Raw genomic sequence first — 27,350 nt, forward strand, 5'->3', positions numbered from 1 at the left:
AATTACTTTCAAATTCACTTTTTCATGTGGCAAAGCCCGGCTTGTCGTTTTAAATGACTTCAGATGGTCCCATCCTGTTAACGTGCCAGTGTTTATTAGCCATCTCCTTATTTGCTGGGACTTAGGAGGGTGACCAGGTTTTCACGACTGAACTGATAGTGCTTCCATGAGTAATCATTGGATGCCGGCCAGAGACAAAACCCTTCTTCTTCTAAGCAAGTTCCTGGAAATGGAACTAGACCAGGTCAAACATGATACCTCTCTTTAATGTATTGCCAACATTCTCTAAGGGTAATTTTTTTAAAAACAGCACCTACCAAATTTGGGGTTTATCTCTGTAAGTTACATTTGTTAGTAATCACAGATGTTAATAAAAATCTTGTTTTAATTATTATTTGAAGTGTTCACTTTTCTGGTGAAGTGGTATTTTGCCTGTGCTCTACGCCAGGGGTGGAAAAACCTTTTTTTCTGCCAAGGACCATTTTGTATGTTTATCACATCATTCTCTGGCTGTACTGACCAAGCATTGAATTAGCTCACCCCTAACTGATGGAACTGCATCTCTTTAGTGGGGTTGTCATATTAACTGGCATTGAGGATTGCAGGCCTCATACACCTACAAGCCAGGCATTCCTCCCTCCCTGGACTTGAGCCCTGTGTGTTACTTCTCCATAGAGACTCTAGATACTGCTCTTATTCACTTGCATCAATACTTCACATATTGGGAAGAAGCTTTCAAAAGTTCATATCACTGATAATTTTAAAAAAATCAAACAAAAAAATAACCATCAAGTTGACTCTGACTGATAGCGACCCTACAAGCCCCTGTGGGTTTCTGAGACCATAACTCTTTACAGGAATAGAAAGCCTGGTAGAATTCTCGCCAGCCACTCGGGAGGCCCGGGTACGTTTCCTGGCCAGTGCACCTCAGGAAGTGGTGGCCACGAAGGGATGGTACATCTTGTCAATCCACTCGCTGTTAATACAGTGTGTACTGGGCGAGGTCCGATAGGCCGTGGAGGTAGCCCAAGGATCCCACAGCAGCGACCACTTCCTGGTGGTGGCCCATACGGAGATTGGTTAGAACAAGATCTTTGACCTTTTTCCCCTTCAGCTTGGCTTCCTTTGGGGCTTGCTCCAATTTGTCTATGGCCACACCACCCTGAACGTGCCCGATCTTGTCTGATCTCTGAAGCTAAGCAGGGTCGGGTCTGGTTAGTACTTGGATAGGAGACCGCCTGGGAATACCGGGTGCTGTTGGCTTTCAGGAAGTGGTGGCTGCGGTGGGATGGTACACTTGGTCAATTGTCTGTCTCCCGCAGAGCATCTGGTGGTTTCAAACTGCTGAGCTTGTGGTTAGCAGCCCGATGCATGAACACTGTGCCGCCGTAGTAGCTGCTGTTTATCGAGCGTTTTCCAGCTGCGCCTGGATCTGGTCAGCTCTCACTCGGGTGACCCCAGATGCCACCTGGGAAGTGCTGCCCATGCCTGCGCCATCCCCATGATCAGGAGTGATCCAGGGTGTTTTCATTGGCTGTTGGCAGATTATGTAACCCCTCTCTGCCTCCCTTTCTCATTGCAGGGAGCATTTGTGTCTCTCCAACCCTTGTGATCTGTTTCTGTGAATGGCAGCGCTACTTGGGATAGGGCCCAAACAAAACCAGTTACCTGGCTGTGGTGACACTAGAGTGTGGGGACAGACTCGTGGTTTCATAGGCATTGGTAACACAGCTGCTGCACATGATTTCAAGCCTCTAGGAAACCTTACCAAAATCAACTGCTTATCCAGCCAGTAAGCCAACTCTGCCAGGCTGAGGGGTGCCCGGGGCAAGGGTCTGGCCTGTGCAGCTATTGTCCTGGGCACCCAAGCAGCCGGAGACGAGCAGAGCCGAGTCTAGGCCGAGCAGAGTGCTCACCGGGAGAGAGGGTGGAGTTCTCGTGGACCCTAGAGAAGCCCAGTCTGTGGCCAAGCCTTGGGGAAAACTCAGGGTGGGAAGCGAGGAACCAGGTGAGCGGGGTGCTCAGAAGCGGCTCACACCACCGCTTGGCTTAGAGAGGCACTGCTGTATGCTAGAATTTGGGTGGGAAGGTCAGAGGGCTGCTGACAGAGAAAGTGCTCTTTGGCCTGGCTGCCCTCCAGGGGTCAGATAGCTCCGGCACACTGTTACTGAGGGGCATGTCTTTATTTGGAAGACGGTTAATGCTTACGTGTTTTAACTGGTGCTTTTCTACACTGGGATCCTGTACTTGCTGAGCTTGGGAGTATCGTTTTGACGCCCATATGCACAAGCCAATGATGGGCTTTTCACAGGCATGGAGTCTCTGCTGACTCATCGTGACCCTGTGGGACAGAACTGCCCCTCTGAGCTTCTGAGCCGGGAACTCTTTCTCCCAAGGAGCAGTTGGTGGTTTTGAACAGCTGACCTAGCGGATTCTAGCCCACTGTGTAACCATGACACCACCAGGGCCCTTGGCAAACTAATGATACTAAATTAATTTTGTTGTAGTTTAGTAATTGCACTTGTTTGGCTGAAGGATTCTAATGATACCTTTATCCTATGATCCAAGGCCAGATAAAAATGTTCACGCTAGCACGCAAGGAATTGTATATCATAAATGCATGAATATGTCGTGCTTGGTTCTTGGTTTAAAAATGGTGATTTTATATTGCTCCTTTAGGAAAGAGATGTATAAAGAAGTAACCCCTTCATGGGGGAAGTGGGGAGGAGGATTGAGGGTCAGGGCTTGTGAGATGGGCTTTCCAGTTCACATCCTAAGCCTGCCACGTGCTGGCTCTGTGGGGTGTCATCTAGCCTCCTTGCGACTTCCCCATATGTAACTTGGGAGTGATTGTGAGATGGATTTAAATGAGATGTACTCTTTAAGGCTCTCAGCTCAGCCCTTTGTGCTCAGAGGAGCACCACCAATAGGCGGCCTGCTGATGGTGAGGCTTTTAGATGCATGCTATTGTGAGGTGGTGTAGCAGTTTGAATCCGCCAGCTGCTCTGCAGGACAAAGATGAGTCTCTCCATTCTGTTAATAATTACAGCCTCAGAAACCCACGGGGCCGCTCTAGCCAGTCCTGGAGGGCCGCTGAGGCCCAATCAACTCAATGGCAGTGCACTTGGTTCTTTTGGTTTTTATTTTGAGGCACGAGATTTCTGTACCTTCACCTGTCAGCATATTCTTTGGTGAATAGGTACTGCGGGGTTGACGTTTCATCCCAGCCGTGCTTGTCCCCCGGTGACATAATGCTTTGGTGACCTTGATTTAGCTTGTTGACGCTATTAAGGAATGTATGCAATAAAGCGAAGCTGAGACCCACAGATCCTCCTTGCCAGGGAGGGCACGGGGCTCCCCGGGAGAGTAGGGAAGGGGCATGGTACCAGCTGGATTCGTGGGGGGTGGGGGTGGGGTGAGGAAACTAAGACAAAGATGTCCTTGCTGTTCTTGGGGATTTAATGATCTCACAGGAGAGAACAAATCTGGCACCTGCAGAATAAATACACAGATTTCGTTCCGGTCTTGTGGTCACGCAGGGAGTTAATTTACTGTTTTCACTGGGCTCCATTAATCAGAGGTAATACTGTGTTGGTTCTTTACACGTGCATACATACCCCACCTAGGAAATCCTCTTTGTTTTCAAGGCTCGTTACCTTGCTAACACCTTTCGTCTGCGACGTTTCCAAGTCATTTATGCTGGGCTTTGTGGAAAGGCCGATCTGGTCGCCCGACTCCCATCTGCTCCCGAATCCTAATTATGCTCACCTCCCTGGCAGTGCCTGCTTCATTGGGCTCTAGGGACCGGCCCCATTTTCCACGTCTAGATAAAGCTCTCCGGAGTCAGTCTGCAAAAAGAAAGGTGAGGAGTCTAAGGGCAGATGCTGTCTTTGTCTGGGGCCGATTGCCTGCCTTCATCAGCCCTAGAACGTTCTCCATGGTGATGCAGAGGAGAATGTAGGCTGTGGGAGCAGAGCCAGTCTGCTATTGTTGGTCACACATTTGTCTGACGCCAGTGTCTGTGGCCTCTACTCCTCCTTGCTACCTGCCCGTCACCGCCTTGCTCCGCCCCCGAGCTCCGTCTTTCCCTCCAGGATGCCTCTGTTTTCAAGTAAGAGCTCCGTCTTTCCCTCCAGGATGCCTCTGTTTTCAAGTACATGCCGTGAATGCACTGTCTTCTCTCTCTTCCTGCAGGGGAGCTGCTGAGCCAGCCCAGACCAGAAGGAGTGGCTGAGATCATTTGCCCCAAGAACGGCAGCGAGCGAGTGAATGTTGCCTTGGTTTACCCACCTACACCGACTGTGATCAGTCCCTGTTCCAAGTGAGTTCTCACATGGGTGCCAGTCCTGGCCCTCCCTCCTGATCCAGCCTCAGAAGATGGGACCAGAAAAGCCATGGCAGCCTTCATCTCAGCAAAACGGGTTTTTTTTTTACTTTCTCTTTGCACGATTTCTTCCTTCCTCCATTTTTTTAAACCCTTACTGATAAAAGTCAGGCGGGTTTTGATGGACAGCCTTAATTCCATCTCTATGAATAGGCTAAAGGAGCCCTGGTGGCGTAGTGGGTAATGTGTTGGGTACCCATCCACAAGGCCAGCAGTTCAAAACCACCCGGTGGTCCTTGGGAGAAAGAAAAGATTTTCTACTCCCATAAAGAGTCACAGTCTCAGAAACCCACAGGGGCAGTTCCACCCTGTCCCCGTGAGTCACTGTAAATTAGATTTGACTCGACAGCAGCCAGTTTGTGTTTTCGTTTGCTTGCTTGTTGCTTGGGCGCTTGGCTCCTCCACATACACGTTGCTGACAATCGGGCTGTGCAAACTGCTGCCGTTTCCCCAGAATGAATCTGAAGGGCAGAGAACGTGCACATGCAGACGGGTTTTGGAGAGGATGCTTGCATAGTGTTCAGGTAGTGGGGGATGTGGGATCGTACTAAGAATCAAAACAGGCCACCTTGAGGAATTCACTTTTAACCCCAAACCTTGAAAAGTTCCTGTCACAGGTCTTCTTGGAACACATCTTGGTATCTGAGTGACCTCCACAAAGTAAATAAAGTCCTCCCGCAAGTATTTCTCTCTCTTCCTAGTCAGCCACGGAGGGGCTTTGTTTCCACACGTGTGCTTTTTTTTCCCTTGGTGGTTTTCTTTTTTTTTTTTATTGTTTTATTGGGGGCTCTTACAACTCTTATCAGAATCCATACATACATCAATTGCGTAAAGCACATCTGCGCATTCATTGCCCGCGTGTGCTCTTTATAGGGGAATCAGAAGGGCCGGATTCGTGAGCTGCAGCGTGTCATCTTTGCCGTGTCTGCACTCCGGGGAGCTCCGGGCTCTCCTGCCCTTGATTCCCGCCCTGCAGAGGGGCAGGGCTGGCCTTCTCGTTCATAGGCAGCGGCAGAAGAAGGGACGTGGTGCTTTTAGCCAAACTGGGTGATGCTGTACACGGAACACCCCTATCCATCTTGGCTGGAAAATCACGGTGAACACCCTTACCTGGTTTGCTCTGTTCAATGTGCTATTTTTGCTAATGTGCACACAGTACAATGCGTCCCCAGCAGGGCCCTGGGACACTGTGATCCAGAAGTACTTCTGAATTGCTAGAGGAAGATTCTGAGTTGGTAGATTTGCATTAACCACATCACCCCTAGGCCTGAACACGTTATGCAGCGGAACAGTGCCTGCTCTTTGAATTTGCGTACCTTGGTCTCTCTGTTTCAGGTGTGCCTCAGGTACATAATGTTGAGGGACATTATACAAGGAGCGTGCAGAACAGAGGGAGGCAGCTGCTCAGTACACTTTCCGTGGATACAGGTTTTCCTGAGTCAGCAAGGGGCTTACCCTTTGTTCTCCCTTAACCATGTGCCATTGAAGAGGCGACCGAGGTTGGAGTCTTAGTCCATAGTCCATTTGGACAAGAAGCCACAGCAGCATCCAGCCTTCTTTGAACCGCCCTGCGGGCTTCCTGTCCTGTCACAGAAAGCCCACGTTTAGGCTGACCTGTCAGCCAGCGCCTTTAAAGCCGGGTCTTCAGGGCACATCTGCAGAGACATCTGTCTAGATGCTGGAGGGAGGGGGGGAGGGGCAGACACGGGACTGGAATCAGGCGATTTGGAGACTGAATGAGGAAAGCTGTCAAAGGCGATTTGGGCCTGAATCTGAGAATAAGACTTGGGTCCAAGCAGCCACTAGAAATTGGGAGGTCAGACTATCGTATTGGCTTTGCACCACCAACCAAGTTAACTTCAGCAGGCCACCCTCGCCTGTATGAACCTTTCCCTCCTCGCCATCCTATTTGCATTAAATGGCTTGAGGGCGTAGCTGACTGCCTGGGGCTTCCCCATTGCCTGGAGGCAGGGGTCAGCCATGCCTCCCAGTTCATCCTTTTTGACCTTTATTCTGACAGCTACGCCCTGTGCTGGATTCAGTGATGTGTTGCAGTGGCCAGGTAATAGAGTTAGGAGGAGTTAATAGCTCACCACAAGTCGGGACCAACAAACAGCAGGGACCCAGTCATTAGTTCACAGCAACACCGCTCCGCAGCCAAGGTTCTCTCCCAGCCACAGTCCATGGTCTTCTGCCTCTTTGAGACCAGGAGCCAGCCCGCATGACCCTCTTGTCCCTCAGCCCCTCAGAGTGCCGTAGTCTCGGCCAGAGGAGGAGAAGGCACCTCTGAGTCATTGGCGCTGCTCCCCGAGACTCACGCTACAGCCTCTGGTCTGGGTCCAACCCTTTCACACAGATATAATGGAACGTTCTCTTCCGGGGCCCTGGGCCTTCTCTGTGTCTGTGATGGCTCTTAGCCACAGACACTTTGGGCTTTTAGCAGACTATGCCCCGGACACAATGGATGTGATTGGATTTACACCCTCTACTTAGATCAGGACTTAACCCCTCCTGAATCCTGTGCATTAGCATAGCAAGGAATTCCCTCCAAAATGGGATTATAATGGAGTCCAGAGTTATAGTATATCACAAAGGGATGATGGCTACGAGGGCCTCTCACCATTACGCCTAGTTAGATGGACAAGGCCAGATTTCATTCATCAGGCGTGTATAGCAGAGTTTTCAATGGGTGAGGCCAGGCATGAGTCCTTAAGAAAAATCCCCGATGATTCTCAAGGGTGTGCATGCTCCGATTTCCTAGTCCTTGAACTAATTTCCCCAAGGATGGGCTCCCTGGCCAGGAGGTCCTATCCTTGACTCTGGGGACTCTCTGGTCCAACATCAAGTGACAGTGCCAAGGCAAAACTGATTCATGTTGCATGGCAGTTGGCACAACCCATCCTACCCCTGGGCACGGAACATACCATGCTTAATTCAAATCAGGAAAGGGCTCCGTGTGACAGGAAGGCTAGTAACAACCGTGCTGGCTCAACAGGCCGGAGCCAAATCATAGTATTCGCCCTCCTCCTAAGTCGTGGATTCCCCTGGCTAGTTCTTGTAGGCAGGCCCCACCGAGTTGGTTCCGACTCATGTTGACTCCGTTTGGGCACTGGACTAAAGCACCACCTGCGCCCGCACCATCCTCACAATTGTTACGTGTGACCTCGTGGTTGGACTCACTGTGCCGGCGCCCTCCTTCAAGCTCCTCTTTCTCACCGCCGCCCACTTCACCAAGCATGAACACCTTTTCCAGGAGCCGATCTCTCCTGATAAGATGTCCAAAGTGTATGTGCCCAAGTCTTGCCATCCTCTCTTCTCTGAATCATTCTGGCTGTATTTCTGTCAGGACAGAGGTAGCAATTCTTCTGGCAGTCTGTGGAACTTTCTTCGCCAACACCTTAATTCCAAAGCGCCATTCTTCGTAGGCCTCCTTCCTCGTTGTCTGTCTTTCACCCGCATGGGAGGCAAGTGAAAGGCCTTCACTTAGCCTTCAGAGCGACACCCTGCTCTTCCACACTTAAAGAGGGCTGAAGATTTTCACAGCGGAATACACAGTTTAATTTCCTGACTGCTGCTTCCAATACCATGGGCTGTAGGTCCACGTAAAATTAAATTCTTGACAACTTCAGTCTTTCCTCCATCTATCATGGTACTCCCCGCGGGTCCAGTTGTAAGCAGTAATTTCAAGTTCTCTTTTATAGGTGAAATCAGGATTTAGTGTTTTACTGTTGTGCTCAAAGCGACTCCTTCTATAACTAGTCTCAGTGGTTGGTAGTGAAGTGCCTCCCAGGCCAGGAGGAAACTGGGGAGCTGGGTGACTTCTTGCCCTCAGCGGGCTATTGAATAGAAATGGGAGTCCTTTTCACAGTTCAGCAGTCCTCAGCTGTTTTTCAAGCTTATTGGTTTTGAATCTGTATCAGATTAGATGGAAATCTGCCTGGTAGGGAATTTGCCTGGGTGACTGTGCACGATTGTGACTTCCTTGAGGAATGGAGCTGTGTCTGATGCATGTCTTCAAGTTTAGATTTATAACTTGCATACCATCACGGTCTCCAGAAAGTGCTTACAGAGATGCAACTCTGAGCACAGTCAAATTCTAGAACATTTCTGTTACACCTAAAGGATACTTCCTGCCCATTTGTAGTCCCTTGTGCCTGCCATACCGTATCAGTAAGTGTATTGCATGTCACAGCCGGCAGTAGTGTTGCCACTTGCTAGGTGGGTATTAAACAGATTAAGTGCCGAGTGTGTGGAGACTGAAAGAAGTTCTTGTACATGCGTGTGGCCTCTGGCAGCCTGCTGTTGGCGCTGTTGGGCACCTTTGGGTTGATTCTGACTCATAGCAACCCTATTACGACAGAGTAGAACTGCCCCGTGGGTTGTCCTAGGCTGTCATCCCAGCCTTTCTCCCTCAGCTGAGGTGGATTTGCACTGCCATCCTCTTGGTGGCTGAGTGCTGCACCCCTGCACCAGCAGGGGTGTCTTAATCTCTCGCTCTCACTGCCATCAAGGTATGCCACCCACAGTGACTCAAGAGGACAGGAGAGAGCTGCCCCTGCAGGTTTCCGAGATTGTAACTCTGTGCTGGAGCAGGAAGTATTGTCTTTCTCTTGAGGAGCACCCGACGGTTTCCAACTGCAGCATTGGCTTCTCGTTGGTCCACCTAACGGCAGTGAATTCACTCGCGCCCCTTCTGCTAGCCCCTGCTCACTGGGGAGAGAGGGTTCCCGGAGCTCCTCTGACAGAGACCAGTCCCCTCAGGACTTGTTCTTAGCTGTTGTCCAGTCATCCGGACTTACGACATGTGTGGGCTGAGAGTTTTCAGTGACCAAGTTGATGGGCCTTTCTGAAGTGCTATGAGAGCATAGCAACAAGCCTCCACAGTGACCATTTGTTGTCTGGGGATTGAGCCCAGGACTCCGGCGGAGAAGGCAAGAATGCTACCACTGAGCCTCAGTGGCCGCATGATTGACCCCTAGACATTAAAGGGGGGAGCCCTGGTGGCATAGTGGCTACGAGTTGAGCAGTTGATCCACAAGATCAGTAGTTTGAACCCCCCCCCCCCAGCTTTTCCTGAGGGAAAGATGAGGCTTTCCAGTTCGTAAAAAGTTAGTCCACAGGGGTCAGTTCAATCCTGCCCCCTAGGATCGCCATGAGTCGGAATCAACTCAATGGCAGTGAGTTTTTGGAGACATTGATGGGATACTAAGCCTTTGACATTAAGAGTCTTAACTATACTTGCAGTGAGAAAAGTGCAAAGAAAGTCAAGGGTTCTTGTTAAATTGTGTGTGTGTGTGTGTGTGTGTGTGTGTGTGTGTGTGAATCTCTATGTAGGTACACATCAGGCACAGGCATATAATGTTCCCATTCAGAGGGACTGTGAGCCCCTTTGGACTAACGGCAGTTTGCTGGCTGCGTTTGATGGGTGGTACCATGAAGACGGTTTTCTCTCCCTTTCTTAGTGAGGTGCAGACTAAGCCCCTCCACTCCCAATTAAACTGTATACTCAGGACCCTACCACCGGATAGCCTGAATTATCTACTGAATTTCATTAGATCAGTGGTTCTCAACCTTCCTGATGCCACGGTCCTTTAATACAGTTCCTCATGTTGTGACCCCAACCATAAAATTATTTTGTTGCTACATCCCGTCATTTCGCTACTGTTATGAATTGGGGGACCCCTGTGAAAGGGCCGTTCGACACCCCCCCCAGAGGGGTCGCGACCCCCAGGTTGAGAACTGCTGATTTAGACACTACAGAGTTTCACAGGTTAGCAGATGGAGCTGTTGCACTCCGGAGCATCCTTAATGCTGCCCCCACTCTTCCACATGATTTCCTAATGGAGTCACCCGTGAACCTGCAGGAAGTCGCATCTACCACTTTATTTCCTAACGGGGGCCTTTCCCTGGAGGCTGTACTGCAGGGTACCCATGCCCTGCTGCCCCCGTGGACTGGCAGGAGGTGGCAGACCAAAGAGAAGGGAGTTTGTTCTGACTGGGGCAGACCCTGTGCATCGGACGGCACAGCGCTGTCAAGACCACCTGTCAAGCTGTGCCCCGTGGCCGCGCACCCTCAGGTTCACCAGCAAACGGGACTGGTCCACTTCCTCATTGCTGCTCAAAAGTGCCGTGATTGCTTTGCACGGGAGCCTGGCAGTTACGTTATTTCGCATTGCGGGTATTTAAGGTCCATGAAGACAGCCTTTTTGTAAAAAACAAACCCCGCAGTCCAAAGACCCTGGCAGCAAACAGTCTCAGGTTGCCTAACCCGGAGTCGTGTGCAGAGACTGGTTTAAAATAAAAAGGCCGGGCAGGTGGGCAGGCCAGCCGGAAGCATTTGGTTTTGTCCGGCCTGAGAACTTCTCGCTGACCCGGGGCGTTGAAGGGATGGGTGGGGATGGCTATGTGGCAAGGCCGCCCCTGGGTGTGCATCATCGAGCCCTATTGATGTGCCTGGGATTTGCCAGGAGCAGACAGCGTGTTGCTCGCTGCTTCACAGACTGAGCGGGATTGTGATTCTTAAACTATTCCGTCTCCCATCAGGGTTGATGCTGGATTGAATTCCCTCTCTGCTTAGGTAGGTAGCTCCATTCTTTCTTGGACGGCTAAGTGGAAAACATAGTGTTCCATGCCCCTGGCCATCCATTTTACTGTTCCCAGTTGGAGACTTTAGGAGCTCCGGGCTTAAGGGTCAGCCTCTGGGGAGCAGAAAGGACCTCTTAAATAGGCCAAGGAGCACCCTGAGGATTTGGGGAAAGTTCAGGCTCCTCCCCCCACAGCGCCACTCCGAAAACAGAGGATTGGGCATGAAGGGATTCTTTAGGGCAGCGGTTCTCAACCTGTGGGCTGTGACCCCTTTGGGGGTCGAACCACCCTTTCACAGGGGTCGCCCGATTCATAACAGTAGCAAAATTACAGTTAGGAAGTAGCAACGAAAATAATGTTATGCGTGGGGGGTCAGCACAACAGGAGGAGCTTTATTAAAGGGTCGTGGCCTCAGGAAGGCCTGGAACCACTGGTTTAGGGCATCAGTGACAAAGTTACACTTTTGAATGCATTCCTCAGTCCGGTCACGTTGGGCAATTCGCAGTGAGGAACCGGCATGGTACAGCTTGGCTGTACTGTTTAACTCTTGGTAATCTTGCATATATCAGACACCTCTCCACACACCCCCCTTGTTGGAAAAAGAAAAGAATAATTCAATTTTTCATCTAATGTTTTAAAGAAATGATATCAGAAAAAGGTCAAGTTGGTCGAGATGGGGAAAGTTGTTACAAAGAGCCGAGCTGGTCAGTAATTTCTCACAGCGGTGTTCCACTTCTGGAGGCTGAATCTTAGCCATGTCCTTTTGCTCGGGCTGCGGACAGACCACAGTGGTGCTTCTTTCATGGGCTAGCTGTGAGCATGTAGACAGTTGTAGGTGAGACATGTTGCATAATTTTTGCCATATAAAAATAGGCATGCCTTAAACTTTGGCCCCTGACTTCTGGGGATCCCAGTGGAACCAGCCTCCGCCCAGTGCTGCCCCACGGCCCCGGGATGGAACCATTTTGATGCACGGGGTTTCTGTTAGCTCTTTGGGCGACTAGACTCTTCTTCCTAACCCACCTGACGCTCGTAACGGCAAGGTGCAGACCTCCACTGGCCGACTCAAGGCACACGGCCAAGAATGGAGCCAGGATTCCCACAGAAGGTCCCTGGCTCACAGCGCAAACTTGGCTTTACTGGTAATATCAGCGGTGCACACTCTGGGTGGCATATGAAGATCCCAGTCATATATATATATATATAATCTCTGAAAATAACACCCACTCACTGCCTTGCCCTGCACAGGTTGGCTTCTTGAGGCACCTGTCCAAGGAAGGTGAGCGTGCATGCTGGACAGTTAGGTGGGATGTTGGCGTGCCTCCCCCTCGCGGGGTCCTGTATGTGAGACTGCCTTGCAGTTATTCTGTAACGCCAGCACCCAGCCCTGCCTTCATGCAATAAGGAGAAAGAGAGGGGCATAGTTCTCTCACGTCACATCGTGAATGCCTCCAGTACTTGGGTAAACTCCTCAGCGTGAACACCTCTGACTATTTGAGCCTCCTTACGCCCGAATGACGCTAACCATGAGGATGCTGGTTCAAACCCCACAGCTGGTCTTCAGGAGAAAGCTGTGAAGAGTTACAGTCTTGGAAACCCTATCACAGGGTCTCTCTTGGTTAGAATCCATTCAACGGCAGTGTGTGTGTGCTAGGTCTGGCTGGAACACCCCAGTAAGTCGCCTGGGCAGATGGACCGTGTGCCCTCAGTTACACTGTTCCTGGGCCTCAGGCCTGAATTGTGGCCCCCGGGCTCTGTGCTGCTCTGTGGTAAATGCCCTTAACTACCACGGCTATGGCTTCTATTTCAGCCCAAAGTTTAAACACCTGGGAAATGAATTCTTGGTTACATCCAGCCAGAGCAGGCTCTACCACTGGGTGGGATCTGGGCCTGAGTCCCCCAGGATGGCCTCTCAGTTCCTTCAAACCTGCACGTCCCACCTCCTACCTGGCAGTTGCCCTGGTAGTCCTGTAACCGGGATGGAAAACTTCCTCCCTGAAGTTCCTCTTAGGTCTGTTTCTTACCTTCTGCGGTGACGTCGCTCCTAGCCCAGGCTGGGAGTCTGTCAGCTTCAACCCCTCCACCTCCCTGCCCTGCCCTGTATGCACTCTCTCGTGGAGCCCGCTGCCCCGTCGTGTCTGTGTGGCTTGACGGGGGTGAATTTGGCTGTGTTAACATTCTCTTCAGACTTGTGCCTTCATCTGGGCCCGTCTGCCTCTACCCAGAGCCCTGAGGTAAAGCCTGAGCTGGCTTACTGCTCCATTACTGCCCTTCAGACTGATCGTATCTTTCAACGTCAGACCCAGTCCCATCTCTATATTTAAAAGCCTCGGTCAGCTTCCTGACAATTACAGGCTGAAGTTTAAGATCCTCAGCGGGACTCAGATGCCTTCAGAAGGAGACCCCAGTGACTGCTCTGACAGGGCTGCCCCCTTCCTGTGCTTTCGCCTCTGGTCAACCAGAGTGCCTCCAGCTGGGCCTCGGCCAGTCGTGTAGGCTGCGACACACCCTTCTACCTGACACAGGTCCACCATCCCATTTTGCCTTAGAATTCTCCTTGTCCAGCCATCAAGAAGTGCCTGCTGAAAAAGTAGTTGAATTATTTCAGGATTCACACATTCATAAAAACAAAAAAACAAACCAGTTGGCTTCCAGTGTGTTCTGACGCACAGCAGCTCCCTGTCTTACGGAGTGGAATTAGCCCGTTGGGTGTTCCTGGCTGTGATCTTTATAGAAGCAGATCACCAGGCCTTGCTTCCATCGTTCTGCCAGATGGGTTTGAACCACCAATCTTTAGGTGGATCGTGTAGTGCAGCCAACCCAGAGACTCACTAATGCACAAGGCAGCTCAATTCCCATACAGTAACAGCGACTCCGGGCCACCGGGTCCTGACGCTTAGCGACCCTGTAAGGCAGGCTAGGATTGGTCACGTGAATTTCTGAGTCTGTAACTGTTAATGGGAGTAGAAAGCCCCACCATTCTCCCAAGGAGCTGCTGGTGGTTTCAAACTGCTAACCTTGCAGATCCCAGCCCAACACATAGCCACGATGTCACCAGGGCTCCTCAATTCATATAGTAACAACTGTAAACAAAAAGTGTGCAAATACCTTGTCATCACTCCTCTCCATCTGGCCTTGAGAGACCCCTAGGAAGAGCCTCTGTCTTCCCTTCCATACCCTTCATGTGTCAAGACAGCTCGCATGTCTTCTCAAACCTCCTGCTCCTCGAACACAGTCTCGGTTACCTCACCTCATTGATTCTGGCCTAATTTCCTGACGCTGCACCGTGGCGGGCCCTTCCTGAAGAGTTTACATCACCAGTTTGCATTTCTCTAAACTCAAGATGCAAGTGGTTGACGTGGTATAACATCACAACCTTTAACTTCATGTGTGGCCCCAAGACTTGGACTTTGGCCAAGCCTAAGCAAACACCTTCAACACTATCATCAGTCGCTATTTCCATAACATTTTTTATGCCTCCATTAGAGTGATGGTCTCTTGGCCGTTTTTTCCATGTGACCAAGACATACAATTCACACAACAGCTCTTTGTCCTGCGTGTACCTCCACTTGGGCATTGTTTTAGGTGTGGGTGATGCACAACCAGGTAAGACAGACACTGCTCTCAAGAATCCAAGTCTCCTTGAGAAGAATGGGAATCCCAGAAATCACCAGATACCGCTATGTCTCATGGAGTTAAACCACAACGCCTGCCAAGAGAGTTTTCTGAACAGACCCTATAAATACAGAGAAGAGGCCCGTCAGGAAGAATCTAACGGTTCTAGGAAGCAGCATTTGCAGTGAGTCTTGAAAAGCGAGTAGGAGTTAAGGAGATAGGGAAGTGAGAAGTGGACAGGCTAGGAGATTTAATAGCTCACTTATTTTTCTATACGAGGCCAGGTATGAAAGTGCTCTCTGGGGGTGGGGGTGCAAGCTGGTTTTCTTTTGCCACCCTTGGACAGTGGAATAGCCTTTCTCGGGAGCCTCGAGCAGGTATTCCTGTGGCTCAGGTGCTGGTTGGGACAGTCTTCCCCTGTCTTGTGAGCAGACAACTAGGCATTTTCCTATTTCCAAAGGTTCATTAGATTCAGTGAGAAAAACATTTACATAACACATCTCCCACACTGATCTAAAATACACACACACACACACACACACACACCCTCCCCAAAATCAACTGCTTGGCTGGTACGTGTAATTGTATATTGCCACCCTTTTTATCGTTGGGTTTATTATTGTTGTTATTGTTATTATTGTTATAAAGTGACTTTGAGGCTGTTTGCAAAACGTTCTGCACTGCAAGCTTATTAAATTAATGGGCTTCGAAACGTCCTCGTGGCCGAGTGCCCTGGAAATGTGAAGCGATCCCTAGGGCTCAAGTTATTCCAACTCTGCGACAGCTGTCAGGCCTACGCAAGAGTCAAATAGCCCTCGTGAACCCCTGGCTCTGCTGCTCCCTGGATCATGCGGTTGGAAAGGGTAATAATCTCCTGGGACCTCAGTTTCCTTCTTTGTCAGGCGCGCAACAGGAGAGGGCTTCCCTGGTGGATTGGTTTGAGTTGACTCATCAAATAATGCATCGCCGTGAATGGCCTAGCTCCCAGCATTCAGAGGTGCTTAGTAAAGGGCAGGGGGCTAATGTTGGTGAGGCTGCCATCAGCATTAGGAGTGAGCAAGCCGATTCTTGGGCAGAATGATCAGGGTCCAGGCAACCAAGCTTCCTGAAGAGAGGTGGGTGGGCTAAGGAGTCCCAAATGCTTTGTCCTTGCCTTGCCTTGCCGATCTGCTCTTCATGAAATACAGCTACAGAGCCTTCAAAGCACCGGCTGGTCTGCCTTGGTAAGAAACCCAACATGAATGAATGATGGGGCCTGTTAGGGTGTTCCTCTCCAACCATCTTGATGCCCTGCCGTTCATGGCTATTAAATGAGCCCCAATGCAGCCGCTTCTTTGTACTCGAACAGCTCTGTCTGTAAAACGTGACGTGAAAGCACCGCCTTTGCTTTCAGCCAGAGCACACCTGTCGCCTGGGAGCCAGTCTGCCCTGCGGCCGCTCTACCGCACCGGATGGAACCTTCCCCACGGACTCCCGAGTCTGCTGCCCTCACGTTCTCTGACAGAATGGCTGGTGGGTTTGAACCCTTGGCTGGTGGATCACTTAACCGCTGTACCACCAGATCTTCTCTGTGTGTGCAAAGACATTTGATAGTGTGGATTGTAACAAATTATGGGTAGCGTTGTCAAGAATAGAATTTCAAGAGCACTTCATTGTGCTCATGAGAAACCAAGAGACAATTGTTCAGGTAGACAGTGGTTCGCAAGCTTCCTAATGGCGTGACCCTTTAATACAGTTCCTCATGTTGTGGTGACCCCCCAACCATAAAATTATTTTTGTTGCTACTTCATCACTAACTTTGCTACTGTTATGAATCGGACCACCCTGTGAAAGGGTGGTTCAACACCCCACCCCACCCAAAGGGGTCGCGACCCACAAGTTGAGAACCACTGGGCTAGAACAAGGGTATACCACGTGATTTAAAATCAGGAAAATGTGTGTCAAAGTTGTAGCCTTTCACCATAGTAGTCACCCTGAATGGCGAGCTGATAATCAGAGAAGCTGGGTTATGTAAAGAAGGAACTTGGCATCAATTTTATTAATAACCCATGACAGGTGACATGATTTTGCTTGCTGAGCGCCAAGAGGGCTTAAAGCACTTACTGGTGAAGATCAAGGATTACACCTCCACATAGAATCCTTTCTAAGTGGACCCCTGAGCAACCTCGTGATCAAAACAAGCCCAAACCCACTGGCACCCACCTGGTTGACCTGTGGTGACCCTGGAGAACAGAGTAGAACTGCCCTTTTCAGTTTCTAGAACCTGAAATCTTTTGGGGAACAAAAAGCTTCATCTTCCACCCAAATATGCTAACTCAAACCCACTGCCATTGAATCAATCCCGACCCATAGCAAAACTATAGAAGAGGCTAGAACGCCTTTTGGTTTCTAAGACTAAAGATCTTTTTTAAAAAATCATTTTATTGGGGGCTCGTACAGTTCTTATCACAATCCATACAGACGTACATTGTGTCAAGCGCATATGTACATTTGTTGCCATCATCATTCTCAAAACATCTGCCTTCCACTTGAGCCCCTAATATCAGCTGCTCGTTTCATCCCTCCTTCCCCACTCCCCCCTACCTCATGAATCCTTCATAATTCATAAATTGTTATTATTTTGTCATATGTTACACTGTCCGACATCTCTCCCCGCCCTTTTCTCTGCTGTCCATCCCCCAGGGAGGAGGCTATACGTAGATTCTTGTAATCAGTTCCGCCTTTCTACCCCACATTCCCTCTACCCTCCAGGCATCGGCACTCTTACCATTGGTCCTGGAGGAGTCATCTGCCCTGGATTCCCTGTGTTTCCAGTTGATATCTGTACCAATGTACATCCTCTGGTCTAGCCAGATTTGTAAGGTAGAATTGGGATCATGATAGTGGGGGGAGGAAATATTTAAGAACTAGAGGAAAGTTATATGTTTCATCGTTGCTACCCTGCACCCTGATTGGCTCATCTCCTCCCCACAACCCTTCAGTGAGGGGGTGTCCAGTTGACTGCCGATGGGCTTTGAGTCTTCACTCTGCACTCACCCACATTTTCAATGATATGATTTTTTTTGTTCCTTGATGTTTGATACCTGGCCCTTTCGACAGCTCATGGTCACACAGGCTGGTGTGTTTCTTCCATGTGGACTTTGTTGCTTCAGAACTAGATGGCCACTTGTTTATCTTCGAGCTTCCAAGATCGCAGACGCTGTATCTTTTGATAGCCAGGCACCATCAGCTTTCTTCACCATGTTTGCCTTCATTGATCGTATCAGGAAGGTGGGCACCCACTGATATGATGTTTAGTTCTTTGATGTCTGATATCTGGTCCCTTCTACACCTCATGGTCAGACAGCTGGTGTGCTTCTTCTATGTGGGCTTTGATGCTTCTCAGCTAGATGGCTGCTTGTTTATTTTCAAGCCTTCAAGACCCCAGACGCTATATCTTTTGATAGCCGGGCACCATCAGCTTTCCTCACCACATTTGCTTATGCACACATTTTTCTTCAGCAATCGTGTCGGGAAGGTGTGCATCCTGGAATGCCAATTTAATAGAACAAAGTGTTCTTGCATTGAGTAAGTGCTTGAGTGGAGGCCCATTGTCCATCTGCTGCCTTAATACTAAACCTGTAGATATCGCCTATCTTGCTGATCTATCTAGATGAGATAGAGTGGATGAATAGTCTGGAGGAGAAAACAACGGGACCAATGGTTGCAGGGGGACATGAGAGAGGGAGAGGTGGGGATAAGGAGGTGGTGCTGACCAACCCAGGGACGGGAGCAACAAGTGATCCAAATTCAGTGGCAAGGAGGGTGTGAGGATAGTGGTAGGGATTCAGCAAGGGCAAGGTAACCTAGAGAAATTACTGAAACCCAAATGAAGGCTGAGCATGATAGTGGGACAAGAGGAAAGTAAAAGGAAATAGAGGAAAGAACTAGGTGACAAAGAGTATTTATAGAGGTCTAAACACTAGAATGTACATATGTAAATATATTTATATAAGAGTGTGGGGAAGACTAAAGATCTTTAGAGGAAGCAGATGGCTCATCTTTCTCATGAAGTGGCTCATGAGTTCCACCTGCTGGCTGTGTGGTTAACAGCCCAGCCAGTAACCCACAGTACCACCAGGGCACCTTCCGCATCGCCAGACAATGCTGGCGGTGTCCAGGGTGCATTTCAGTTGGATCTGCGATCAACTCCATAGAAGCAGCAGTCAGGACATGAGATGACTTAGAGCACTGGGCAATTTTGTTGGCCGAAAATCTCTTGAAAGTGTTAAAAATCAGAACTGTCACTTTGAGAACATGGGTGGACCTGATCCAAGCACCTTGTGTGATAAGAAAGCTAGACAGCAGTGAAGAAGATGTCGTCAAATGCAGGTGTTGGCAAAGAATATGAACTCTACCACGGGCCTCTAGAAGAACGACCGCGTCTGTGCTGCAGTAGTACACCGCAGAAGAATGCTGCCTGGAAGCAAGGGTGAGGGACCTTGTCTCACATACGTCAGCTCGGTTCTCAGGAGGGACCAGCCCCTGAAGGAGGACTCCGTGGCCGGTAAGGAGGAGGTTCACTGCTAACTGAGAAGCTGTCCCTCCGTCAGCCAGATTGCCACCACAGTGCAGCCCTGGCACCACCTAGCGTGCCCAGCCGTGACTGCAAAGCGGGCACGGCAGCATGCCAGTCTGCTATCCATAGGGCCTCCCCTGAGGAGTCAGACCGATTCGAGAGCACTTCACAGTAACAATTTCTAAATCCAGGTAGATTGCCATTTTTACTCCCCATTTTAAGTTTTATTGACACATAATCCACATTTCGTATGATTTAATAGTTGGATCATATCGAGTTGGACCACCAATACCACAATCAGTTTTAGAACATTTTAAAAACATTTTTAAAATTTCTTATATTCATTGTTTTTAGCTCCTTATTTCCCTTCAGCCTCCCCTGCTATGCCCCTAAGAAACCATTAATCCAGTACTGCCTCTTTAGATTTACCTATCCTGGATTTCATAAACTGAATATATATATATATATATATATATATATCCTGAGGGAAAAACCCCAACATATTAAAAGAAAAATCACAATGTATAACAGAAAAACCTCAATCCAAACAAACGTAGAAAATATTCAAAACTAGAACAAACTAAAAATTGCATTGAAAGGGAGATCAGATGGTAGGGTGTTAAATTTTAACCTAACTGTACCTATAATAATCCACTTTCCAATGAATTCTGCATGATAACCAGGTTGTTCACGTCCCATACCATTAGCTAAATTAATAGTGACACTATCCAAAGAATTACTTTATGCCCCAGGAAGATGATTGTTAATGTTCGCGAACGTAAAATGACAATGGTGTCTCTAAACTAAACAAGAGACATGTTTATAAATCATAGATAAATTAATGAATTTCAGACTCACTTAATTCTAGCCCCAATCTAAGAACAGTTAGTTCTTAAGGCATGCATGGCCCTACAGGATGTTCACCCTCATGAAGAATCACTGAAGATATGGGGCTATAGCAAAGTGTGGTGAAGAAATTAGATGGTGCCCAGCTATCAGACAGAATAGTGTCTGGGGGTCTTAAAGGTTTGTCTTCAAACAAGCAGCCATCTAAGCAAGGCGTCAACCAAGGAAGAAGCACACCAGCCTGTGTGATCCAAAGACTGCAAATAATGTAATCCAAATCTAACGGAGGGAATGCCATCAGAGCTTAAATTGTGAACACATGGTTTGCAGAGGGCTATGGACGATGGTGCAGGGTCCACGTGCAGAGTAAGCCTCGGGTGACTCCCCTCTGGCCATTCTCGATTTTTCGTGTGCATTTCCTCTCTTAGAGGGTTCATTGGACTGTGTGCCCGTGTGGGTTTGTGGAAAGAAGTAGTCTGTGTTTAAGAGTTTGGGGTTCTTAGTTAGAAATCTAGTTAAGCTGTGAAATTACAATGGAATAAGTGGCCTAGCCAATTAGTGTGGTTGTCTCTTTATGTCTGAACTGAGTTTGCCACCCCAAACAGAAACGTTTGTCTCATTTCCTACTGATTAGGCAGTTTCTTTGGGGGGACATCAGTAGCTGGAGATTTATGGAGAATTCTAGAAGAAATGAAAATCTGTGCCCCATGAAATAAGATTATAGTGTCACTTCATTTTTTCTTTGTAAGACTATCATGATGTCTCTGTTACTTTTGTCATCCTTTCCTTCTGCCCCCCCCCCCCGCCCCCCAGGAAGAATGTTGGTGAGAAGCACAGAAACCAGTAACTTGTGGCGGTGGGATTTCTGTGGAGAACAGAGGCGATCAGAACTCACCTGGACCCCCGTCCGCCCCCGGTCAGCCCTCCGCACTCCAGGCGTCTTCTGTGGCCTTGAGGGGCTTACGCGTCCAGGGGGCTCTCACAGAGGGAGCACAGCCCCCGGCTTCCTGAAGAGGCGGGGAGGGGCTGGGCAGGACGGCGAGGAGGAGAGAAAATATGGAGCAAATGTCTCACAACCTGAACCTCAGAACTGTGATCCTCCAAGGAGAGCGCTACTTGAAGAAAAGGAACGCAAAAGGGCCGATGGCTTCTCAGGGATTTTGTTTTCCATGCACATATAAGCCATAGTTCCCGTCCAGGCGGCAGGAGTTAGAGCACTCAGATTTCAGTTCTGTTCCATGTGAAAGAAGGATCGACTGACGTTCATTGCTGTTCCGTAGCTAGTGTAAAATATGTATATGTTTATCTTTATTTTTATAATATGCAAATACATTTAAATTTATACCGTTTGAAGCTTCTAGCATTAGTTAACACTGGGTGCAATATTCTGCATGGGAACTGTGCCAAGATGGGGCTGATTTCTTACTTTAGCATAATTTGTGTGTGCGTGTGTTTATGTCTTTTAATTCTTTTACTCCAGAAAGATAAAAATTAAGAGCCACCATCTGTTAGCCCACGGGCCCGTGTTAGTCCCTAGAGATCACCAAGGACTTGTCAGCCGGCACCTTCCGAGCGCTCCGGGCCTCGCCCCTCCCTCCCATCGCAGGCCCTGGCGGAGTGGGCAGGTCCTTTCTTTTCCCGTGTGCACACCTGGCTCAGGCCCAGCAGAGCCGCTCTGTGGCCAGGCTTGGGGCACAGCTGTGGTTTGCCACGGAGCCCAGTGCACAGTGTTCTTCACTGGGCTTCTCCCTACAGGTGAGCGGTTCTACACCACCAGCAGCTCCACGGGAGAAAACCAAGGCTTTCTGCTCCCATAACGAGTTAGTCTCAGAAACCCGCAGGGGCAGTTCCACCCTGCCCTGTCGGGTCCCTCTGGGTCACAGTTGACTTGATGGCCGTCCCTGTAGTTCGGGTTTGGTGGATTGTTACCGACTGGCCCGCTGATGGTCTGTTGCCTCCCCTCAGTAGCGGAGGCCAAGTGTGAGGGCCCTCAAGGGAGGAGCAAGAGAACGGGAACCGTTGTGTGGCTGAAGATGGATGGAAGTCAGTTCTGAGTAACACAAAGGGCTCATCTACTAAGTTCCTTTGTCGTTGGTCCCCGACCCACCCAGAACAGAGTCTGAAATTTAACAGGACACTTTGAAAGCCGTCTGTGTTTCAGCCTTAAGATGGTGAGTTTCTAACAGGAGAGCAGAATCCCTTGTTGGCTATTTATAAACCCAGAGCCTGCGATAGGACTGGCTAGCTGCCAGGAACTCGCAAAATCTCTGCTTTAAAGGCCCTCCACAGTAAAACTTAAAATGCAAACCAAATACATTGCTCGCTGCCCTCCTCCTGATCTGGGGCCCAACAGCATCTGCTGCAGTACTTAACACTCTGTTCTGAGGGACGCAAAGAATCTGTTTACATCTGCCTTCTCAGTGTGTCAGTCGGGGAAATGTGTAAAACTGTTTATCACTGATGTTAAACCAGGAAGGTGAGCCCGCTGGTATTGATCTCTCACTCACTTTTATAAAGTATTGACCCCTGAAATGCCGCAGTATACAAAATCCCAACACAGTTTTAAAGAAAAAACCAGTCCACGTGTGGCTGCGTCGCAGAGTGCCACCGCCAACTTTTGTAGACTGTTGTGCCCCAAGAATGATCCTCACTGACCCCAAAGCCTGCAGTTAAACTGACATGATTTCTCGTGATCACACAATCCAATGGGATCATTCTGGCTTTTGCATTTTCAATACTTGAACATGATGCCTCAAGGTTGAGAGTTTTCCTTGACAATGCAGTTGAGATGGATTTAAATGTTTTGGTTTCTTCGGTCACAGTTCTCTTTGTATGTGTGTGTGTGCGCGTGTAAGTATAAATCGAATGGTAACATTTAATTGCTTTATGGACCATTGAACTGTTGGGCATACAATGTTTTGTTTTTGTCTTTCTTACTTGGCCTGAGACAGTTCCTAAACTGTCCAATGAACCAACGCTGACCATTCTTTTGACAAGACTCTGACGGGTGTGACTTAGGGGACCATAGCAAAGGAGGAAAATTAACACTCCCTCGGCCCACCTGCCCGGCAGGGTGTGCTGTTCGTGTGAACGGAAATGCCCACGTTCTTACCAGCTGCTCGGTGTTGACAAGTGACGCTTTGTGCTATCACCTGAACCCTAGAGAAGTAACGTGAGAAACCCCAGTGTCTCCGCGGGACCGAGGGTCACGTGACCAAAAGAAGCTCCAGGAAACAGTTGAGAACTTGCTTCCGGGTGGTGGGAGGGTTGGATGGACAGCCGACAATGCAGGACTCTTCACCGTCCGTGCAGGAGACCACGCTTTGCCCTTCCACCCTGGGAAGGCGCCCAGCCAGCCCGGTGGACAGGCACTTCCCGACGCACAAGAGGCACTCCTTGCCACCGCGTGGGCCTTGCCTCAGACAAATGGCCTCCATGCTGGCTGTGGTTTCCGTTCATGCGACTGGTGGCATCTGCGCCACTTCCTGGAATCGTAAACGTGCAGCCAGAATAAATGGTCTAAGAAAAAAAAAGTTCAATGACAGGCTCATCTTTGCATTGGACTCTCATCTGAATGAATAAAAAGGAAAGCGGTTTGGTGTAATTCCTGATGAGGTGTGTGGTTATTTTTCACGCCACCGTTTGTGAATTGTAATTGTGGTTTCCCATTTAATTGTTAACTGGGGAGAAACTTAAAAATATCAGAATCGTTCAATAAAAATACAAAGAAATGGTGAAGCCAATTAGGTCTCAGTGCATTATTCCTTGTTTTGGTTTCTTTGGCATCTCTTCACCCCACCCTTAGACCCCCTCCCCCCACCCCATCCCTTTAACTTTCAATCGCATCACTTAAGGGATAACTTTTCATTTTTTATTTAAGTTTCCTTTTTCATCAAGCAGTAACCCTGCCACGTGTGAGAGGTGCATGCTCTGGGTGGTGCATGGTGACAGCTGGCAGGGGCTGTGCAAGTGCCTCTAAGGGAGAGCTGAAGGGGCCCTGCTTGAAATGCCCAGTTCAGGCAGGTCTTCAGCACTTGGGTATCATCCCGCCTCAATGGCTGCAGCAAGTCTGGATTCCGTTGAGAATTAAAGTTTTATTCAACATGTATTTTTCAGCTTCACCACCAGTGTAAATAACCAATGAGTGTCACATGCTATAACATGGTCACTCACTGCCATTGAGTAGGTTCATACTCATAATAACCTTGTAGGACAGGGTAGAACTGCTCCCACGGGTTTCCAAGACGAAATCTATTGGAGTAGAAAGTCTCAGCTTTCTCTCTGAATGGCTGGTGGTTTCGAACTGCTGATCTCAAAGTTAGCAATCCACTATGACACAAGGGCTCCCTGCTATACATGGTAGGTAACTTAAAAATAAACACAAAACAAAAATTATCTTAAAAGTTTTAGCTAGGTAGCTCTATAAGCAATTACAGTAAGATTAGCTGTGTGCGTGCGTAGGTTTCATCCTGCATAGACTCGCTTAATGCAACTTGAAGTAAGTTGCTACCTTCATTTAATGCATGAGGAAACAGGAACATAGCAAGCGGCTGGCAGAACAATTCAATGGAGGTAGCCCGGAATCAGTGACCTTGACCTTCACAACATCCCTCCTAGCAGAGAGGACTGACCCTCAGTGAGATGGGTTGACACAGTGGCTTCACCAATGGGCCCAAACATGGCAATGATGGTGAGGTTGGCAGAGCTTCATAAGTAGGGCCCCTGAGTCAGTCAATTGACTTGAAGGCCCAAAGAGAAATCGTTATCAATGTTGTCTGTCTCACGTGGGAGACCACCTTGGGGTGGCTTGGCAGTGCATGTCTCAGGCTTTGGTCCCAGAGGATGTCCACAAATCCTTGGGGAAGTCTACAAGCCAAGATGCATGGAAATGCCGCACATTCTTCCCCTGTGGATGACTCGCTATGTTGGCACCTGGGACCTTCTTCATGGCACGTCCTCAGCGTGATCACCGAGTTTCTCACACTTGATTCCAGAACCATGTTTGAGAAGTGCGTAAATTAATATCTCAGGAGAGAGGTTTCTTAGAGCCATTTGGGAAACAATTGAGTCAGGTTTAGGTTTTGGAATGGGATGTGTCTCATGTGAAAATACTTGGTGTAGCCTGTGTGATCGAGTGGTCCCGAAGGGATCAGTTATCAGGCATCAAAAAACAAAAAATCATATCATTGGAGGCACACCTCCATGATAGGATCGCTGAAGACAAATGGGTGCATAAGCAAATGTGGCGAAGAAAGCTGATGGTGCCCGGCTATCAAAAGAGATAGTGTCTGGAGTCTTAAAGGCTTGAAGGTGAACAAGCGGCCATGTAGCTCAGAAGCAAAAAAGCCCACATGGAAGAAGCACACCAGCCAGTGCGATCACGAGGTGCCAAAGGGACGTATATGTGTGTATATGTGTATATATACCATATTGAATGAAGGGGGAAGAGCAGAGTGGAGACCCAAGGCTCAAGTGTCGGCCACTGGAGATCCCCTCATAGAGGGGTTTAGGAGAGGAGATGGGTCAGTCGAGGTGCGAGGTAGTACCGATGAAGAACACAGCTTTCCCCCAGATCCTGGATGCTTCCTCCCCTCAACTACCATGATCCGAATTCTACCTTGCAGGACTGGATAGGGCAGAGGTTGTACACTGATGCATATGGGGGCTGGAGGCACAGGGAATCCAGTGTGGGTGATACCTTCAGGACCAAGGGTGTGAGGGGCGATGCTGGGAGAGTGGAGGGCGAGTGGGTTGGAAAGGGGAACTGATTACAAGGATCCACATGTGACCTCCTCCCTGGGAGATGGACGGCAGAGAAGGGGGGGAAGGGAGACTCCAGATAGGGCAAGATATGACAAAATAACAATGTATAAATTACCAAGGGCACATGAGGGAGGGAGGAGCGGGGAGGGAGGGGAAAAAAAGAGGACCTGATGCAAAGGGCTTAAGTGGAGAGCAAATGCTTTGAGAATGATTGGGGCAGGGAATGTGCGGATGTGCTTTATACAATTGATGTATGTATATATGGATTGTGATAAGAGTTGTATAAGTCCCTAATAAAATGTAAAAAAAGAAAAGGAAAAAAATGATTAGGGCAAAGAATGTACAGATGTGCTTTATACAATTGATGTATGTATATGTATGGATTATGATAAGAGTTGTATGAACCCCTAACAAAATGTTTAATTAAAAAAAAAGAAAATACTTGGTGTAGAAAGATGGTATTTTAAAAAAATCATTTTATTAGGGGCTCATCACAATCCATCCATACATCAATTGTGTAAAGCACATTTGTACATTCATTGCCCTCATCATTCTCAAAACATTTGCTCTCCACTGAAGCCCCTGGCATCAGATCCCTTCACTTAATCCCCTGGCATCAGCTCCTCATTTTCCCCTCCCCACTCCCCCCTCCCTCATGAACCCTTGATAATTTATAAATTATTATTTTGCCATATCTTGCCCTGTCTGACGTCTCCTTTCATCCACTTTTCTGTTGTCTGTCCCCCAAGGAGGAGGTTATATGTTTAACGGCGAAACTGAGGAACTGGGAGGAAGACAGACATAACTGACAGGACAAGGGAGAGCAGAAACAGAAATAGCTTTATTGGGGGGGGGGGTGTTGGAGAGCTCCCTAAGAGGTTCCGTGACCTAGGCCAACAGGTCAGGGAAGTCACCCTGAGCAGCTGGCAGGGAAGGTTTTTAAGGGGTGGTGAGGAATGTATGGCAATTAGCATATGGGGTCTGGAAACAGAATTGCTTGTGGACTCCTCCCACCAGGCTTTCTTTGAACCCAGAACATCTGGTTTCACTGGTTATCTTATCGGGCGTTATCTTATCTGGTGGTTATCTTGAGCTGTCTGATGCTGACCTTTGGGATGTGCAGGGAAGCACCAGGGTCTGCCTAGTTCAGACCCAGCCCATACAATATGTAGATCATTGTAATTGGTTCCCACTTTCCAACCCACCTTCCACCCTCCCAGTATCAACACTCTCACCACTGGTCCTGAAGGGCTCATCTGTCCTGGATTCCCTGTGTTTCCAGTGCCTATCTGTACCAGAGTACATTCTCTGGTCTAGCCAGATTTGTAAGGTGGAATTGGGATCATGATAGTGGGGGAGGGGGAAGCATTTAGGAACTAGAGGGAAGTTGTATGCTTCATTGTTGCTATATCGCACCCTGACTGGCTCCTCTCCTCCCCGAGACCCTTCTGTCAGGGAAAGATGGCATTTCTTACTGGAGAGATCTCCCTTCTAGTAAGCTTTGCTGCCAGGTGACCTTTCTCATACCTGCAGACCTAGGTAACTTCAAAAAGTCATCTACTTTCTGAAACGGTTCCTAGCAGCTCCGGAGGCCTCTCC

The 27,350-nt window shown here is 48.8% G+C and overlaps 1 protein-coding gene and 1 pseudogene across 1 annotated transcript in view; both read left to right on the plus strand.

Annotated features, from left to right (window-relative positions):
• The window catches only part of MFHAS1 (multifunctional ROCO family signaling regulator 1), a 122,743-nt gene extending 98,997 nt beyond the window's left edge, over positions 1-23,746 (plus strand). Inside the window, exons 2-3 of the mRNA XM_075556742.1 lie at positions 4,195-4,321; positions 20,802-23,746. Coding sequence (XP_075412857.1) covers positions 4,195-4,321; positions 20,802-20,835 — 161 coding nt within the window. The 3' untranslated portion in view covers positions 20,836-23,746. The remainder of the gene's footprint in view (positions 1-4,194; positions 4,322-20,801) is intronic.
• Positions 1,145-1,263, plus strand: LOC142455814 (5S ribosomal RNA; annotated as a pseudogene).
• Positions 23,747-27,350: the final 3,604 nt, after the last annotated feature.

The sequence above is a fragment of the Tenrec ecaudatus genome, chromosome 8, assembly GCF_050624435.1.
Source record: "Tenrec ecaudatus isolate mTenEca1 chromosome 8, mTenEca1.hap1, whole genome shotgun sequence".
Lineage (NCBI taxonomy): Eukaryota > Metazoa > Chordata > Mammalia > Afrosoricida > Tenrecidae > Tenrec > Tenrec ecaudatus.